An 18,964-nucleotide genomic window follows, 5' to 3' on the forward strand; every position below is an offset into this window, starting at 1 on the left:
CTGGTCTTGTGTAGAAATTAATGTATAAATTTACGAATGTTTATAACTGTTGATTAATAGAACTCAGAACAGTTGTTAATAAGTAGAACTAATTGTTAATTTAGGCAATTAAACAGGACACTACAAGACATTTCCCTTTTTGTGACCTTTTAAAAGAGATTTATTGGACAAGTTTTTGTTAGTTGTTCCGTGGTGATGATCTGGACAAAAGCAAACTAAACTTAATTGACGTTCGCCGCATCGGTCTCTCTTATTAACAGAAAGAAAGCGACGAGATGTTTTATTTTGGTTTTTAGTATGTAAAATTTTGACAACTTCCTCTAATTTGGCCGTATATTCGAGCGCATACTATCTAATAGGGTAAATGAAATTTAACCCTTTAATCCTTTTCTTAATGACGTCGAAAAAGACGCACTAAACTAATACTTTATTCAAGTCTAGTTTGCACTCGCCCGAATTGACGCCAGTAGGTAGTATAAGTTCGTGTCTAATACAGGTGTCGTTGTTGTAATTAGGTTTTTTATTCTGTAAGATTAATTAAACTTTATAAATCTATAATTTAATTCAATCAATATTGCTTAACATTAGTGACACATTTTTAATTTTTATTTTCTTTTTAGTTTCAAATGTCTTTCTGCTGACATAAACTTTTAATACGAAACTTTTTAAACTAGAGATTATAAATTACATCTTCCACAGATGATATATTTCTAAAATCAAACAAACACATGACTGAACAATTACTCAAAACACTAACATGCTTTCTTATCACAGTTGTCAAAACAGTGTCACACATGAGGTTCGCACAGCGTGAAAAATGAATCGCGACATTGAACATACTTTAATGCAAGGTATCTCGTGATCGTCCAGCTACAGACGGACAGCAAAACATTAATAATATTACTCATTGTGATGCTCTTCGATACGAACTGAGATACAGGAATACCACTGGAAGTATTCTTGTATCGGGTAGTATCTTTTACTAAATGGAATCGTTCGAATACTTGCGCGGAGGTTTTTAAAAAGAGAATCGGTGTCTGGAATTGCGTTTTTTTTAATCTGATTAATTATAAACTGCTACTTGAAATTGGTTGGGTAATAAATAACAGTGATAAAATGTTTGTAAGCAAATATTAATCGGATTTGGCAACTCTTTGGGCCCTCGGGAGTGTAAGCATCCCAAAGTTTTCATTGTAGAGCGTTAGTTTATAGCATAAGGGACTTAAAACAAATCTTACGCGTCTTTAATAAGATTCCGGTTGATACTCAAAATTAAAATTTTGAGGAGGTATAAACTACAGTGAAATAATTTATACTAAAGGTTATTATTACAGCTTCTGCATATTTGGATAACAAAAATCCGTGGTAGTGACGCGTTTATCTCTTACAGGTTGTCTTGGTCTTCGATGTTTGAAATAAATATTGTAAATGATAAATGTGTCCAAATGTTTACTTACAAAGAGCAACCCTTAAAGTTTCTTGGCCATTCTTATCAGGGGAACCTGCCTTACGTATGAGCAGTAGGTAGAGTTTAATCAATATGACGATTTCAAGTGCAATTTCGTAGGTTGACACATTAGATGTGAAATAGTCAAATTTACAACGCAAAGGTGACGATGATGATGAACTAGGCTTGGTCAGTAGGTAGTAAAATACAAAAACTGGGATTTACACGAGATTTCGTCACAATGGACACCTGCCGAACCAGCCACAACCCAGAGTGTAATTGGCTTATCTATGAAACAAAGATTATTTGAATTATTTTTTTTAAATTTAAGATATAATAGACATACGCTTGGTCATAATCTCACCTGATGTTAAGCGACGATGTGACCGACGATGGTACGCGTTTGCTTAAAAAATGCCTATTCACTCTAGCCTTGAACAGCCCCAAATTGTACTTTTCGGGAAACACAGATGTAGTACATCTGTGTTTCCTGAAAAGTAATACTCTACTGAGTAGAGTATTCCAGTCCTTTGCCGTACGCAGCAGAAAGGAGGAAACAAAGCGCTTAGTGCGAATGGGTGGAATTAATATTGTGACAAGTAGTTGTACCAACTGTTATGTGCCAAACAAATTTTCTTTCAGATTTCTACGGCCTGACGTCTGTATTAAAACTGTGTATAAAGCGAAATATTCCGACACGATGATTTATAGGTCCAGCCTCCGATACGCGCCCGCGACCTACAAACTAAGGCAACCTTCGCATTTTTCGACACTCCTTTGTTGCCGGCACGTGGTTCCGGCGCCCCTCGCAGGTTCGCTGGCTGTCATGTCATTGCTTCGTCGATCATTTATCATCGCTCAATACTGCCATCAAACCGGGCGTCGGGCTGGCGCTTGCAGTCGAAAGAATAGTTCCGAATTTACCAACTTTCGTGAGCAGATACATTATTTTCCCAATGGCTAGACGTGGTTGTTTCGATTTCTATTTTACGTTGGATTTGGTATTGGCACTTCTTGAAATACAATTTTAGAGTTTTCTTTAGCAGCATTTTTCAATGAAAACGCAAGTGTATCTTCATAATTTATTTTATCATCTTCACCAATTTTCAAATTTAATACATTTTATTCATACAATACAATAATTTAAATGATCAAGTAGCATACTTTTCTAGAGTTCTCATTTAAATTGGAATGAACGATTATAAACATATTTATATTTAGTTACAAAGAAATAACACAACTAAGATAAAGAAAGATTTTTTACAAATGAAAGACAGAGTATGAAAAAATTAGGCCACATCCTATTGCACAGATAAATTTACATATAGAAAAACATAAGTGATGTTAAAGTTTTACATTACAAGAATTTGAACATTATTCAGTTACGCTAGTCACGTAGGCATCTAATATTTACAAACAATAAATAATGTAACGAATGAACCAGTCGATGGAACTGAAAACATCATCCAAACATACTTTGGGAGAAAAATCAAATATACGAACTCAAAACGCGCTGTACGACTTAAGAATTAAATTTAACAAAATATCACAGTTGACCACGACATTTCTTACAAAAATGTGATAACAAAACATTAACCGAAGAAAGAATTGCTAAATCGTAAAACGATCGTTAATGTAAATTAATTTTGAAACAACCTTAGTTCACTTGAGGGAAGAAATTAAAAATGTTATTAATCACTAAGCATATTAAGTACATTTTACAAATACGACATTAAAGATTTAAAAGTAGGTACGTAATAGAGCCACATTAATTACTTTAATTGGTATTGTTTGTGGAAACTTTAAAAAATCACTACCTATTCATACTCTAAACAAAGTTTTATTTTATTATGCATTGAATCGTAGAACGATAAATACTTTGTTATTTACAACTAAGGACAGGAACATAAGACAGTTCTTCGGGAAGTTTATTGAAATATATTATCTTTATATCCATTATCTACTAAACGACAAATTACTTTTATGTACAAGTTAAGAAGGAATATCTCTACCTATTCACATGTCTATAGTTACTGAGCTTACTTTCTCTAATTAAGTTCACAGCTCTCTTACAAGCCCTCCCTTATTTTCTATGCGTAACAGGACTGGTAGGAAAAACTGGAAATCTTGATACTGAGACTCCTTCAATTATTTATGTATATCTTCTAAAGCTGATTTTAGGATTTTATAGTATGGCATTGATTTCTCGGTGGACAGAACCTTATGTGCCAGTTTAAATAAACGACGCAACACCAAGGCTACAGTTCTGTCGACGTCGTGTCGCTTTACCACGGTGATTCCAAAGATGCACGAAGACGTTTGATAAGTTTATAATTCCTTATTTCAGTACCAGAATTTCTTTCCAGCTCTTCTTAATCCAGCATTTATAATTAAGTTTACATCTCGTCCTAATTAAAAATTTGATACATTGATTTGTGTCTTAGTTGTTTTGGATTTCACTTTACATAATCCCTGTACAATTCCGAATTTGTTCTTCACTGCGACAATCACTGATATCAATTAAAGTGTAACGACATGTAATGATGATGTTGAGCCACAATTTTAAACACAATCCTCAGCCACCACAATTTATACTATTCGGTATACAGTAGTTTTATCTTACAATTTTAGGAATATGCAAATCGAATTATAGCTTATGACTAGGTAAAATTCTTTCTACTTTAAAATTTAATACCACTTTATAGTATTTTAGAATTTACAATGAAAACAATGTGAATATTGAATGATGAGATTCATTAATTTGTTCGCAAATATTAATCAGAAAAAATTGGTAAGGTAAAAGAATAGGAAACCTAGTTGGAACTACTGATACCTTAAACAGACTTGAAGGTACTTGAATAAACTTGATTTGTTCTTAACATTAGCACTTGCACTTATTCTTTTTTTAAGTCTTCACTTAGTCCACTCAATTTCACTTCGAGCACAGAATGCTCTATTTTAGAGCCACTGATAGTGTCATCAACAATTGCAACAAATTAGACTAGAAATTTTTCGGACAGCGAATAACTGATCCAGTCTAGTTGCTGTAGCATCTAACTTACCGGAGTAAAGTCAGATGTTACAATCAACCCCGCATGACTTACGGCCGACTGTCTAGTTTAATAAATCAGTTATCCGCTGTTCGAAAAATTCCACTGATCCTATGCGGAGAGGTGCGCAAACTGACTCGGGTGAAGGTCGAATTGGTAAGGGTGGCCATACGGATTCATATGGTACGGGACGATGTTCATCGATGCCATTTTATGCTCCTTCTTCCACTTCATGCGCCGGTTCTGGAACCAGATCTTTATCTGTCTCTCTGTCAGGCAGAGCGCGTGTGCAATCTCAATCCGTCTTCGTCGCGTCAGGTACCGATTGAAGTGGAACTCTTTCTCCAGTTCAAGTGTCTGATATCGAGTGTACGATGTTCTCTGGCGCTTGGTCTCTCCGTTCGCGTTTACTGTACCTGAAAAATAATGACACAAGACATAAGTATTCATCCTTTGACATATGATTGAATGAGTATTTATTGCATAAGTTCGTTAAGTATTATTCTGGTCACAAAACGTTAGGCATGTTAATATTTAGAACTGAATGTCCGTTTGAGCGCCAATGAATAGTTGGCTCGATCGACTTCGTGTCTTGCCACGCTTGCTCGATTGTGATGTACAGCTTGCGGTAACATGCATGATTCAAAACAAGATTTCTATTCAGAAATCCAAACACTATTGAGCAATTAATTTGAATTTATATTCCGACCTGTCACATTTTTCTTAATTTATAACGTGCTACTCGCCACATTATGACACCTTTTCTAAAGACTATGTTGGCACGTGTTTGTTCCTGTTTGTTGGATTGTATGAAAGACCAACGGAAAAATCTATGATTTGAATGATTAAACCTTCGTTGTGTTTTTGTGTCATATTCATTTCTATAATTCATGTCTATTTAGAATCATAAATTATTTACGAATATATTTTTTTTACAATTAGCGAATATTGTTATTGAGTATGATATTTATGTATTTGCATAGCATTTGAGGCGTAGTGTAGTTAGTATAAAGTTGGTATGTGGATTTCAAAGGAGGAACTAGCGTGACTGTGGTACGCCGCCGCGTGGTATGGCATCAAGTCATGGGTTGCATGCCGCACCTGTCACGCCGTGTCGACGGTGCGGCCCACCACTTGGTCCGCTTTGGCCACTCGCCAGTGGCCTGTGATCGATACGCGGCCTGTCTCGGGTGTGTCTACCAAATTAAACTGTGTCATTTGTTATATATTTATTTAAGCAGCCTCGGTCACTAATGACTTAAACTTGTAGATTGTTGCGGCATCAGGAATTCAATTGAAAACATAAAGGTGTTAATATTATTAAAATTGCAAGCAGCTGTAAACACAGTAACAAAATGTTAATGCCACCTTTAGTAGATAAAATGTGTTATCAAAAGTATTAATAATTCTCGAAACAATTGAGACTTCGTGAATAAAACCCTAATAGATTCAGTATAAACGTCCATTACTTTCCCTTATTCCGCCTGGAGATGTCAAGCCCGCGTCAATAAAGATGTTTAAGAAAGTATAAATATGCGATTCGAGAACAGAGAACGCCAACAAGTGCAGCCGCAGCAAAAACCCTACGCGATTGAAATGTTAGTGACAGCTTGATGCACAAACAACTGACTGACAGGATTATTTTAACATAATCCTTGTTCAGCAACGAAACGAATGAAGGCAATACGGGAACATTTGAATTTCAATGTGAATTCACAAATATGGTGATATTGATTAAACGTTTACATCGTGATTCTAATCTGGATGTTAAATTGTGTCGTAAGACGCGGATAGGACTTAATCAGAAGAAAGTGGACTTACTTAAAGTAGTTCTTGGGTAACATTGATTGTAATGAATATTATGATGTTTTACTATCATGATATTCATGTATTTTTTTGTGAAATACTCTTCTAGTTTGTTATAATTATTAATAAAAAAATCGAATACAGAGACTTCTATCACTACATACTAGGGCATAGTTCTTAGGTTTTCGCGATGGTTACATATTGGTAATGGAATATTTTTGTTTCGAATCTGTTTCTTCAGTCGTGACGATGGAACTTGTAAAGAGAACTGTATTTCTGCCGCCAAGCAGTAATGTGAGCATTACAGCGTTCAGGTTTTGAGGGGTAAGGGTTCTGGTGAAATTGCAGGCACATGGGACCTTCAAGTTATGTGTCAGGGTGACGGGCGCAGTGGGTATGCCCTTCAGATAGTTGTGATTTAAAGTTTTGAGTGACACTGCAACTGTTATGGCCAGGCGTGTCGCTGATCACCAGCCGCACGACTTGTTCGTCCCGTTACTTGGCATCACAATAAAAAATAAAAAACCTAAAGAAATCAAATTGCTCAGTTATTAAATTGGCTGAAATTAGATCAGTCATTACAGAAAATATTTTAAATAATATGAAAAAATACTATAGTTTGAGTTTTTGCTATGATTAACGAGATTTTAACAACAAACTAAACTAAGCACTAATTAAATGTGGACCCATAAACAAAAAAATCACTATTTACTCCTAAGCAACTCTTGCTTATATTTTTACCTTAAATATTTCACCTAACAAGAATAATATTTCTGGTTTAAGGTCCTTGTCTATCAGCAACGGAACTCAGCTAAGCAAATAATTCTAGGTCACAGACCATTTCATATTCTGTGTTCAGTCTAGACATATTGCATGGTCGAATTTTAAACGAATGACATCGCATTACCTATGGATGAGACTAAAATTTGAAAACTAAAATAGACTGTCTGGAGATCACTTCATAAAAATGTCCGACTCAATTTTGTATTGCATGTTATTTATTTACATTCAAGGAAATATTGTTTCACCAAACCCAAATCGTGTTGTTCATACTTATTATGATTATTTCCACACTTGGATGATTTTTTTTAATTAAATTTTTTTAACTTCTGTATCAAAGATATATTTCTTCCGGTGCTGGTTCAATACGGGTTGCGGTCGAGTTTTGTTTCTCGTAATGCAAAATTATTTATGACGTTTTTCCCTGACTTCAAGTGATTAATAACAATCTCAACTGTATATGTATAATATTCACTTATTTAAGCATCTTTCACCATAACGATCTTTCTTGCTCTGCTCGCATCCAACGAATAGGTCTCTCTTTTTAACCGATTTCAAAAAAAGGAGGAGGTTCTCAATTTGACTGTATGTTTTTTTTGTATGTATGTTATGCGATAACTGCTGCGACATTTGTGAACCAATTTTGATGATTCTTTTTTTGTTGGAAAGAGGGTAACTCAGTAGTAGTTCCATTTCAATTTAAAGAAAATATTCGACCTCTACGGGTGGCAAACTAGGGGATGAATCCGGTTTCGCGCACTTTCCGGTAACCGATTTCAATAAAACTTGGCAAATAGATGCAATTCTACGAACTTTTGAGGCCGGTTTTTTTAGTACTCTTTACTGATCATTATATTCCATTGTGCGTTGACTTATTTAATATCCAATTATTTTCCGAAGTTTGGTCTCCTTTAGGTCTACTTATTTAAATATGATACTGTATTACTGTATTTACTAACTTCTATGTCACTACGTTTCGTCAATTCTAAATTTAGAGTCACATATTAATCATTTCGGCTACTTGGAATATTTTTTCTATCAAGCCTTTTATCTTTCCATCAGCAGAAGGTACTTAAATAACGGCCTGCAACTATGCCAGCATAAAAATGTTTGGCTATAAAACATCAAAGAGAACATGACTAATGTTATCTAGATGAAAACAGAAAACATGCAATAAAAGTGTCACATATACTTTATATTTGTAGCTCTATAGACCGTGCAATTGTTAATTTTATCATTTTTAATGGAAACTGTAAATCATATTTTAGTGGATTTAATGAATCGTTTGTTTATGCTATTTATAAAACACTCGCTTCTTTATAAAACGCCACACTATTTGTCGTTGTCGACGCATTTCTTATTTCGGCTCCAAATATACCAGAATACAACATTAATAAGAAAAGTCTTCATAAAAAATTTCACGCCAGTATCTTATAGCAGACTTAAAAGAAAGAAGTAAAAAGCCTAAAAATCAGTAATAGAATCAGTTGCCATAGAATCTAGGTAACCAGTGAATGTATAACATCTTCTCATTACTGAACAGTCGGTGCATCGGCAAACAGGTCATAAGATGATATTCAATACAACATATCAGCAGACACATTTGTCACCAGGCCTTGGCCTTTGTCATCATTTGAAAACTAGGGTCAGACTGATTTTGAATTCGTAGTTTTATTTACGAGAAATCTTTTCATTTCATTTACCAGTTCTAGTCCACGGGCCATTGTCCAGTTCAAAGGTATAGTTATAGAACAATTGTGGACCGAAAATAGTACCTTGAGGTAGAACATTGGTTTTTGTTATGAATTACGTACAATAACATATTATGACATAATTAGTTACACTTAATGGATGAATTAATTAAAGGAATGGCTTTGTGAACACATAACAGACGTTATTTAATAATTGTCGTTCTACTCTCTTTTACAAATAAACATTTTTTTCAATGACAATAATATCAACAGTATTTTCATCCATCACCGTTAGTAAAATTGATGTAAAAATATAAAATCTATATTATTACGTAAATAAACTTTCCTAAATGTGCATCAATCCTAATAGCGCTACTTCACCTGCGTTCAGACTTCTTGGCTAGCTGTCACTTGTTCGTGATAGTCGCAAGGTGCTACGATATATGAACATTTGAACTAGCCTTCCTGTTACTAGCCTCTTACTATTAAAATCAACTCTATATGTAAAGACGTAGAGTTCAAGAAATTGATCTTCACATGTGTGAATGTTATTTATGTATATTTACTGATTGATAGGCGTACAAGCAATATATCTATCATTATTATGATCGATTATATACAGTGTTCTAACCGTGCCGTGTCCGGCATTTATCGTTAAGTTTGCAAGTATTATTGTTGTAGAATTTAACATAAAATTTGAATAAAATAGTAAAGTGAGTATGGCATACTTTTGTGGATAATAATCAATAGCCGAAGTAAAACCATTTCTTTTACGTGCAAGTTTACTGTAATTTTGCAGTTGCGTCATCATTAAAAGATTCAATTCATAACATAGATAATTTTTTATAAAAACGCTCATACAAATGTATGGTTCATGTCAATGTATTTCCTCTTAGAAGGTACTACTGCAAGGTTCCTTTAGCAAAAGACGTACCATTAATATGTACTTGTATACTTTATATAGTTGTTGCGTGTGTATAAGTTAAAGGTTTTGCATTCCTTTATTCGTTGCTAACCTCATGCAAATATCCACCAGACGAATACGATTCAGAGTACTGAAGTCATAAGATTTATTTTCGTATGTTAAGGTAACGATTGCAGGAGTACCACAGGGTAATTATTTTTACACGTCGCCTACCTATCGCGAGTCTTTGCTTTTTAAAGCTACCCGCTCTTTGGTTCGAGTTATACAGCCTTTTATTTGTCTCTTTTTCTATATCTCTTGGAGTTATCACTGTAATATGTCAGCGTGTCCCACGGCGTCACTTTACGAAAGTTTTGATTCTGTGTTTATTATTTTATGTTGCGATGGGTACTGCTAGGGTGCATTCGGGTTTTAGTGTAATTGAAAACATTTTTAGTTTCACTTAATTTAACTTTTACTAACTATTTTATGAAGGAGATACATATGTATCTAATATTTGTATACAAGATGTAGCCCAAGAAAGAACAAAGCTTATAACAAACAGTTAAATCAAATTTGTTGCAAAGATCGGAGACCCTGAGTTACATATCTCTTCATTTAGAATTTAAATAAATCAAATCTCTAGTTTCATTATAATCTACTTCACATTCAATCACGCATAAATATAGTCACATACACGCCTGAAACTGAAGGTGGGCCAAACGCAATAATGTAATATCGCGATGATGTGCGTATACGCACGCTCCTTCAAATCGTGTCATCGCCCAACCCGCTAGATCATGTTCTGTTACCAAATGTCAGTAGTCTCAGCTTGTTATTATTTGGCTCGTTGCCTTTTGATTATTAACGTCGGTGTTGGTGATTTTGGGAAATACATTTTAAGATCATGAAAGATCATTTTGTTCCGTACTCGTAACTTTAATTAAGTTATTATAAGACAACATTTGAAACTGGAAGTTAAAATAATCACTAAAGCAATTTGTCTTAATAGACTAAACGTTAACAAAATAACTAAAGAGTATGTAAAGAAAATGTCAAATTAATACAATATATCGTACGTTGAAATCAATACTGTCACTAAACTAAAAAGTCAACTTTCGGAAAATGGCGTATAAATTTATGAAAATATGTTTAAATTTGAAACATTTTCGTTTACTGGCTGTATCGTTTTGGTCGAACGTTGTGTTTTATGGAATCCACAACAACAACAAGCAGCCAAGTATAAGCTAACAGAGATTGTAGCTACAAAGATTCTAATAATAACAAACAAATAAACCAATAGCAATACAGAACGTAAAAGGATATGTATCGATAATTATAAAAGGTAATAGAGACTCCCATTAGCGGTGCGCGAGAGCTTATAATCGTACTAAAACAAGAGTATGCGAAGATTGCCCGATTTGAATCCGACCAAGCACGAAGCTTACCACATTTAAGAGCGGTTTTCTCACGTTCTCAGTGAGCAATAATCACGACATTGAAATATTAAGGACACTGAGGCCAGTGGTTCTAGAAGGACACTTATATACGTTTGATCACTGATCACATGAGAAGTTATACTCATGCAGACTAGACGTAATTAGTTGTCAAAAAAATCCTCTACAGCGAATCACCTATTTATGACTAAAAATGTGGTCTTCCAAATTTCATCGTTTTTTTAAGACTTCTTGAGCTTCTTTATTAGATATTGGTCTAAGAATGGATTTCTTACGTTCCCAGAGAACAGTAATCACGACGTAGAAATATTAAGGACACTAATATCTTGTATACATTTACATAACACGCAATAAATCTGGGTGCGCTGGCGCACTGGACCGTTTCCGACGGCGCCGTTGATAAATTCTTATTGGAGCTTTTTCTATGTTCTATTTTGGAATGGTCGTGTCTCAATCTAGAATTGTTGTTTTGAATTGTTCAATTTTGTTATTCTATTGTCTACGTAAGTGAATTGGTCTTACATAATTTGGGCATAAACGATTATTACGAAAAGTTGTAAAGGTTTGTATGTCTGTAAGAATTTTATATCGTGATTTAACGTCATACTCCTGCAACAGTTCTGTATCAGCATAGATTTAAATGAAGTGGGTACTTAAAATTGGATTTCGTTGATTATTTAAATACGAAACTAGAATTTTCCGGATACGTCTATAAATATAATTGTAAGGAACATCTGCCGATCCAAGGGCGAATAAAAAGGTAGTTTACATGGTGGATGCCCAATAAAATTACTTGATGACATAAAACCTGTCACGCAGAACAAGATATTATTTTAAATGGAGAAATAATGTGGCACTGTTGTCTATGTTCAAAAGAGACAACTTAATGACTACTACCACTCCATTAGCGTAGATTCAGTATTTAAAGACATTGAAAAAAATATGCATTATGAAAGATTCTTAAGTCTATGTTACTTAAGAAACAACAAATGCTTTATCAATTCTAGATACCGACAATCACGATCTACAATCGTGAAGACAACTATTACCACTAAGACATATCTAAGCTATTATTAATCAATAACAGATACATTGAGATACCCCAATTACTCTGATTATGGAGCTATTGTCTGGATACGAAACAAGAATAAAATAACCTATAATTTTATCAGACGTTAAGTTGAACGTTTAGTACGAAAGCATAAGAGAATAATTGTAACTTTTTCATCGAAAAACACATCGACCTCAAAACTTTGTTTATCGGCTTTTTTCGTTTTCCATGGGATCCCCTCATCAGATTCTGACTTCTTGGTGAAAGTGAGACTGTTACGGACTCCTTTGTACATTTGATTCTTTTTTCTGGTTGTCATAGTGACAGTGATTTGTAGATTACATGTATTGTGTCAAGTGAAAAGTCGACTTTTATTTGCGGATAATTTATTAATTTTAATTTGTGCTAGCCTAAACGAACCTTGAACAGCATCGTCGGCATCAGACTACCTCGAGAGTATACCCATTAAAAAAAATAAGAATTTTCAAAATCGGTCCACAATTTACGGAGAAAACGGTGAGTACACTACATGCCTAAAAGCCTATAACATTTGAGGATTTTCCTTGATTTCCATGGGATCCCCTCATCAGATTCTGACTTGGTGATTATGAGACCACCACAAGACTGCACCATTTGAAACAAAAAAATAATTTTCAAAATCGGTATACAGCCCAACGTATAACTTCCTCCTTTTTTTGAAATCGGTTAAAAAATAGAATTATATATATAATTTAATACTTTAACTGGAATTTGTTTGAAACGTTATAGCTCTTTGACTGTGCTTAACCAGAGATCGCTTATCAACAAGAGTAACCGTCTATCTATCCCCGTTCAGCTGTTTAGTAGCTTTATACTGTAAGTATGATACTTAACTGGCCAAGGAAAGTCAGAGTAAAACTATGAAACGGGGAAATAATATAAGATTTATTATCGATGCATTGCCAGAGGCAGGTTAGGAGATAAATCAAAATAAGCAAACGATGGTAATTCGGATAAAGCAGCATTCTGCAATTTGCACGTCATAAAAGGAAGCTTCGTAAACTACCGGCTGTGTTGCGCTGTGAGTATTGTAAGGGTAACTTATAAGAATGTATCTTGATTGCAATAAATAGAGTAGTGGTGGAGGAAACTGGTGGAAAAATGTAGCTAAGAAATTGAATTGTATGATAGTATAAACAATTATATCTATAAATATACTTGGCTTAGCAGGTACGAAATGGGACAATGTTACTTACTTTTAATCACAAAGCACAAAGCTTTTATGAAGCTTCTTCTCCTTGAAATAATTTAAGTGCTTCTATATAGTATTTTCGTAAATGTAGTTTCCATAAAGAACCATTTATTGGAAAAGTCCCTTTACTCAGTAACAGAGTACATTCAAAGTACTGTATAAACAATTATATTTATTAATGAATTTGACATTTATCGTATTATTATATAGTTTAATTGACATTTATTCGTTATTATAAATCCATATTGACATTTCCTGTATAGTGCCTACACTTGACATTGTTAGTTTAATTCAATTATTTATTACTTTCATTGACTATCTTGACTTTTATATGTGCACTATTGTGTACTATGACTTACTATTACGTAATTATTTCTCATTATTCTGTAAACTGATCCTCGCTTTTCGAAGAATATAAAACGACATGTAATTGTATTTGTATGCAATTTGTAATGTTGATAGAAATAAACTCAACTAAACATATTAGAGAAGTCGTAGTTCGAAATTTTGTTAAATAGTTAGTAATTATTTTACTTAACCATACTGAACGTCAGTTCGTAACCTTTTAGTCAATTACTATAGACTCGTTTAGATCCTGCATATATACAGTTTTGTAGAACTATGTTTATGTTAACAAAAGCTAAAATTGTACTTTTTTTTGAAATAATAAAATTAAATAACAAATGCAAAGTACGTATTTGTAGGGCTTATTAATATTGAAGTTGAAAAGTTTTTGAAGTTGAGTGTGACTTAGAAGTTTCATATGTTGAAATATGAATTCTAAATCATACACGTAAAGTGCACTCTAAAGCCGGGATGACAGGATTTGGTTATTAAATGTGTAGATAACGTAACTAAATGCAACAGGTAAACATCAAAGCAACAAAACGAGAAGAACAGATAACCTCTTAGATACGGCTTCTTAAACCGTTCAGTCCACAATTACCGCGGACGCTGGGACCGGCAATAATTTAAAAAATATCGCCCAACAAATGATGCTATAAATTAAACTTAATAATACGTACGCCCAGCGCAAAGGCATCATGTGCGGAAAGCTAATTGAATATTAATTTCATAATAAATCTGGTTGAACGAGTCTCTGGTCTTTTATTTATAACTTAACTCGTATCGTCTATAAATGTCTAATGTAGCGTTGGTTTTTATAAGGTGTTTAATGGTTAACGTAATGTAGCTGTTTAAAAAAAATATTTATCCTTTTGGAGCCGATTTATTATTTATTCCAGTTTTAGTTTACAAAATTGATAATTAGTTACATCGACGTGCAGTTTTTGTTTTGACTTTTCTTTAATTAAAGTTTCATTTATTGTCATTACAACAAAGTGCATCTCCTAATGCAGTGGGTCACACCTCTGGCGGCGACCATTACAAACACCTTCCGTTTTGTAATTTATTACTTTTATCTCGAGCACTGTCGCGGTCACCGCACACAAACAAACGACGTCTCCGACAATAAGACAAATCGACCGATTACGAAACACTACCTGCCTGGTAGGTCCGAGTACCGACCCTTGCAAAATCCGAGAACTTAAAAGAAACAATAATCTTAAAGAGAGTAAAAGTATAATAGCAACGTTCAATGTGTCGCATTAGCACATTAATTACTGTGACATCTGCAAAGAAAGGCTTTTCAAACTTTCCTATGGCGCACAATGGGGCGAACGTGGAAAAAATTGTTCCAAAGAAAGAATGCAAGCTGACCTTGCGAGTGCACGCAAACTCGGTTTTGTAACATTTGGTAATTTTCGCACAGCCCGTGATTTATTAAGTCTGGTATCCATGCTTTGTTAAAACATAAAACCGCTTGTTTTAAAAAGACCACTTGCGGTGAATTTGTAACAGGGTTGAAATTTTTAAAAGGGAAAATGTGAAGACATTCCAAGAATACATTGAGCATACAAACGAATGCATTCAGTACTTGCAAGACGTCAGTTTTGTATAAAACAAAGTGGTTACAGCACGCATGGATAGTGAGTATAAAGACCTCGGCGATCGCGCGGATGTTAATGTACGTTATAATGGGCCAGGAATAGATCATGATATCATAATACCTACTCCGCAATTTGGATATAAACCGTTTGGAAGCGTGGAGTAAATATCAACGCGCTATTGTTACTGGCTCTATAAGTCGGCCCTTTGAAATTAAGTGTAGATTTAGCGATTGCGCTAGTATGTCAGTGGTTTCATAACGAAAGGAACTACTGGTTGTCGTTTATCAATTTCGTGCATTAATCTAAGACTAGATAAAGGCCACTACACGCGAGCGGAGTTCCGTCGAAAGAAATCTCCATACAAACATTACTCGGCCGTGTTGAGCGATTTATATGACGGCCCGTGGCTGCGGAACAGTGTATCTCCTTATTGTATATTATTGTAGTGACACCGACTAATTTCTTGGTCGACTGATGAACCAACTGCGGGGAAAGGATGGTTTATGTTTAAGGATTGCGTTAATTTTATCGATTTTATTAATAAAGTATACCGGATACTTATTTGAGCTATCATTTATCTACCATGTTATAATAATATGTTAACACTCATAAACATGAACGTCTATTGCGTAGCCTTATGGTAAATAACATATATGTTCCTGTTAGAACGATGCTAATGATCAGTCCTCGAGTCATTTACAACTTGGAGTAATCAATATTAAATGTCGCATGTAGCTATTACTAAGATAGATGTCGTAATTAATGGGGATTACATCAACTTTATGCGGGCTTTTACGTGGATTTATATAATCTGTGGTTCTAGGAGCTGAGCGCTGTCGTCAAGTGACAGTTGGCGCACGCGCGCCTCTCTTCAATTCACTTGACGGTGGAAACATGGAGCTATGTTCCGGTGACTGCATAAAGAGAAGAGTTGTGTGGTGTGCATCATTATATTTTCAGATTAATTCAGAAACGGTCGATTTGCCGTGCATGTTTATTTTAATGAACCCTACCAAAGATGTGAAATTTTAAATAAGTCTTTTGTTTAGTAAGATTACCATAATGTATTTGTACGTTAGCACTGTGAACTCTAGATGAGCATGTCCCGGGCCAGATTCCCGGTAGAATCAATTTGACAATAAATTAACTTTTTCAATTTGGTTCTTAACTGGTTGCTCTGAGTGAATTTCTTTGGTACTCATAGTACACGGAATGCCTAAGTTTGGAACCAGTCAATTGGTGTGCTTGTTTGTCACATAAAATTAAGCAGGGCTAATTTGAGCACGCGTAGGCTTCTATCGGATACGTTTTTTCGGATTTGATGACCAGAGTGAAGTCTCCTAATTGCGAAGTGAGTGGAATTCCTGAGGATGTACAGCATTAGTTATTAGTTATGAACTGTGTTCAGAGGGGATCTATTAGGGTACGATCGTTTAATATTGGGTGGTTTTAATCCGTTTTGTTTGAGCCAACAAATAGTGCGTCGAAGATTTTATAGATATACCTACCTGTTTGGTTAGATAGTATTTTGACTTATCTATTTGGATACTGTTCAGTGTTTTCTTGATGTAATGTTTTTCTAATGGAGCTGATATGTTCAATAATACTCAAAGCCATAAATAAATAAAGTGTATAGCGCTCTTACTCCAAAGCTAACTGGCGGTCTCAATAGAGAGCATGTAAACCGATGTCGACCATTATATGTTAAAAAACAAAAATTTGCATTATTGTAACAAACCTACTTTATGTAATAAACGGCCTTTAGCCAGATTGTTCACTTTTAGTTCTCTAAGAATCCGCCAGATGGCATAGACCCATTTGGCGTTATTTCTGAATCGCGGTGTTAAGATTTTCCCTCATATGGTGACTACTCGGACACAATTTTGTTAATGCTGAGAATACAGAGAGCTCAGTAAGGCACCAGGAGTTGAGTCCCTTCTTGGGAACTGCTACCCGGATCTTCTGATATTTCGTACGCTCATATACGGTGAAAGATTATTGCCCATCATATAGGGTGAAAAAACCTCATCTCGCGGAACGGTTTCCAGGAGTAAGTCCCTTCTTGGGAACAATTGCCCGGACCTTCCGCATATAGGGTAAAATTGTATTGGCGACATAAAAGGTGAAAAATAAAAATTTTCTGAACCACTTGGAGTTTCACTTGGCTAGTTTTGGTAACCTCATCCAACGGACGAAAGAACCTCCCTCCTTTACATTATTTTATTCCTACATAAATTAATAAGTTTGTTTTTAAAAATGCATACTGTATTGCGATTATTAAGAACTCACGACTGAAAATTCATCCCACTAACATTTATTAAGTGTAACTCAATTCTGTCGTTTCATAAAATACTTCGTACTCTGGTATATTCGTCATGACATGAAACGAGTGCCCGATCACCGTCGACATTTCAAAACAAACAGTTTTTCCAAACGTCAGTATTTAGACGCATGTTGCTCGCAACGTGCTCTGTTTGAACATATTTTGATCGGCTAAATCGGTGCCTAAACCACTGTGCTTATTAGAATAATCCGGTATATAAACATATTTATTAACTACTTAAGTGGAATTTGTTTTTGTAATTTGATTGGTGTCTTCTAAAAAGTGAAGTAGTATAAGAATTTAATTTTTGACTTTTTTGCCTGGTTGAAATATGTCAGCAGACCATTGTCCAACTTAATGCTAATGTTATGAATTAATGCGTTTACTTTTTCTTCGATAATAGTACCACTTTTTTATTCCTAGACAAGTTTTTTCGTTGGATTTGTTTCTTAGTGTATTTTTATATTTTCATTTGAGTTGAAAGGGGTGGTGGTGTAGTAGGACAATGGCTGCTTTTTAATTAAAGTTCGACGTTGCGAGTCCCAGTAGTGAACACTTAAATGTATGCAACATTTGAGAATGATTTTGATACCAATATTTAGCGCTTATGGTGAAAAAAATAAATCATGATGACACCTTCATATTAGGTGTGTGAAGTTCACGTTGGGCTAGATTGGCGGATTAAGACCTAAACCATAGTAGCCTACTGCTAGCACCTTGTGAAAGAGTTCGTGCTGGAAATTATTGCGACTTAAGACCTGCGAATTAAGACCTTATCTAATTCAGAATTAGGTACGGTGGCAGAGTGAGCATTACTGCATTCCGGTTTTGAAGCGCAAGGGTGTTGGTGAAAATATAAGTCTCATAAACATGAGACTTGCATTTTCATGAAATGAAAATGACTTGTATTTTACTCGATGTCGGTGAGGATATTCAACAAGCTCCCGCCCATTATTAAAAACGAGGAAAAGTATTCACTGTTTGTAAATAAATTAAAATTACATCTTATTACTAAATGCTATTACAATTTAAATGAATGCTTTGATGACAAATATTATATATTATAATAAATTTGAATAATAAATAAATCTTAATTATATACAATAAAGGTATGCTTTTGTAATGTAATTAAATTACAACTTTCCAGTGACATAATTCTACTTATAATGAGTTACATATAAGTATTGAATACAGACACTTGTCAACTTTTGTCTCAGGGTGACGGGCGCAGTGGCAGTGTTCCTCAGATCTTTGAGATTTAAAATTCTGAGCGGA

General features: G+C 34.5%; 1 protein-coding gene across 2 annotated transcripts in view; it reads right to left on the reverse strand.

The window, feature by feature from the left end:
- Positions 1-2,721: 2,721 nt before the first annotated feature.
- The window catches only part of LOC113237756 (homeotic protein Sex combs reduced), a 52,301-nt gene continuing 36,058 nt past the window's right edge, over positions 2,722-18,964 (reverse strand). The window contains exons 3-4 of one of the 2 annotated variants that reach the window (XM_026474393.1): positions 4,598-4,913; positions 2,722-4,474 (exon numbers count right to left, since the gene is read on the reverse strand). In XM_026474393.1, the coding sequence (XP_026330178.1) occupies positions 4,609-4,913 (305 nt within the window). In that variant the 3' untranslated portion in view covers positions 2,722-4,474; positions 4,598-4,608. Of the gene's footprint in view, positions 4,914-18,964 lie in introns of both variants that reach the window. The other variant, XM_026474392.1, reaches the window with a different exon arrangement.

The sequence above is a fragment of the Hyposmocoma kahamanoa genome, unplaced genomic scaffold, assembly GCF_003589595.1.
Source record: "Hyposmocoma kahamanoa isolate Upper Pololo Valley unplaced genomic scaffold, ASM358959v1 94, whole genome shotgun sequence".
NCBI lineage: Eukaryota > Metazoa > Arthropoda > Insecta > Lepidoptera > Cosmopterigidae > Hyposmocoma > Hyposmocoma kahamanoa.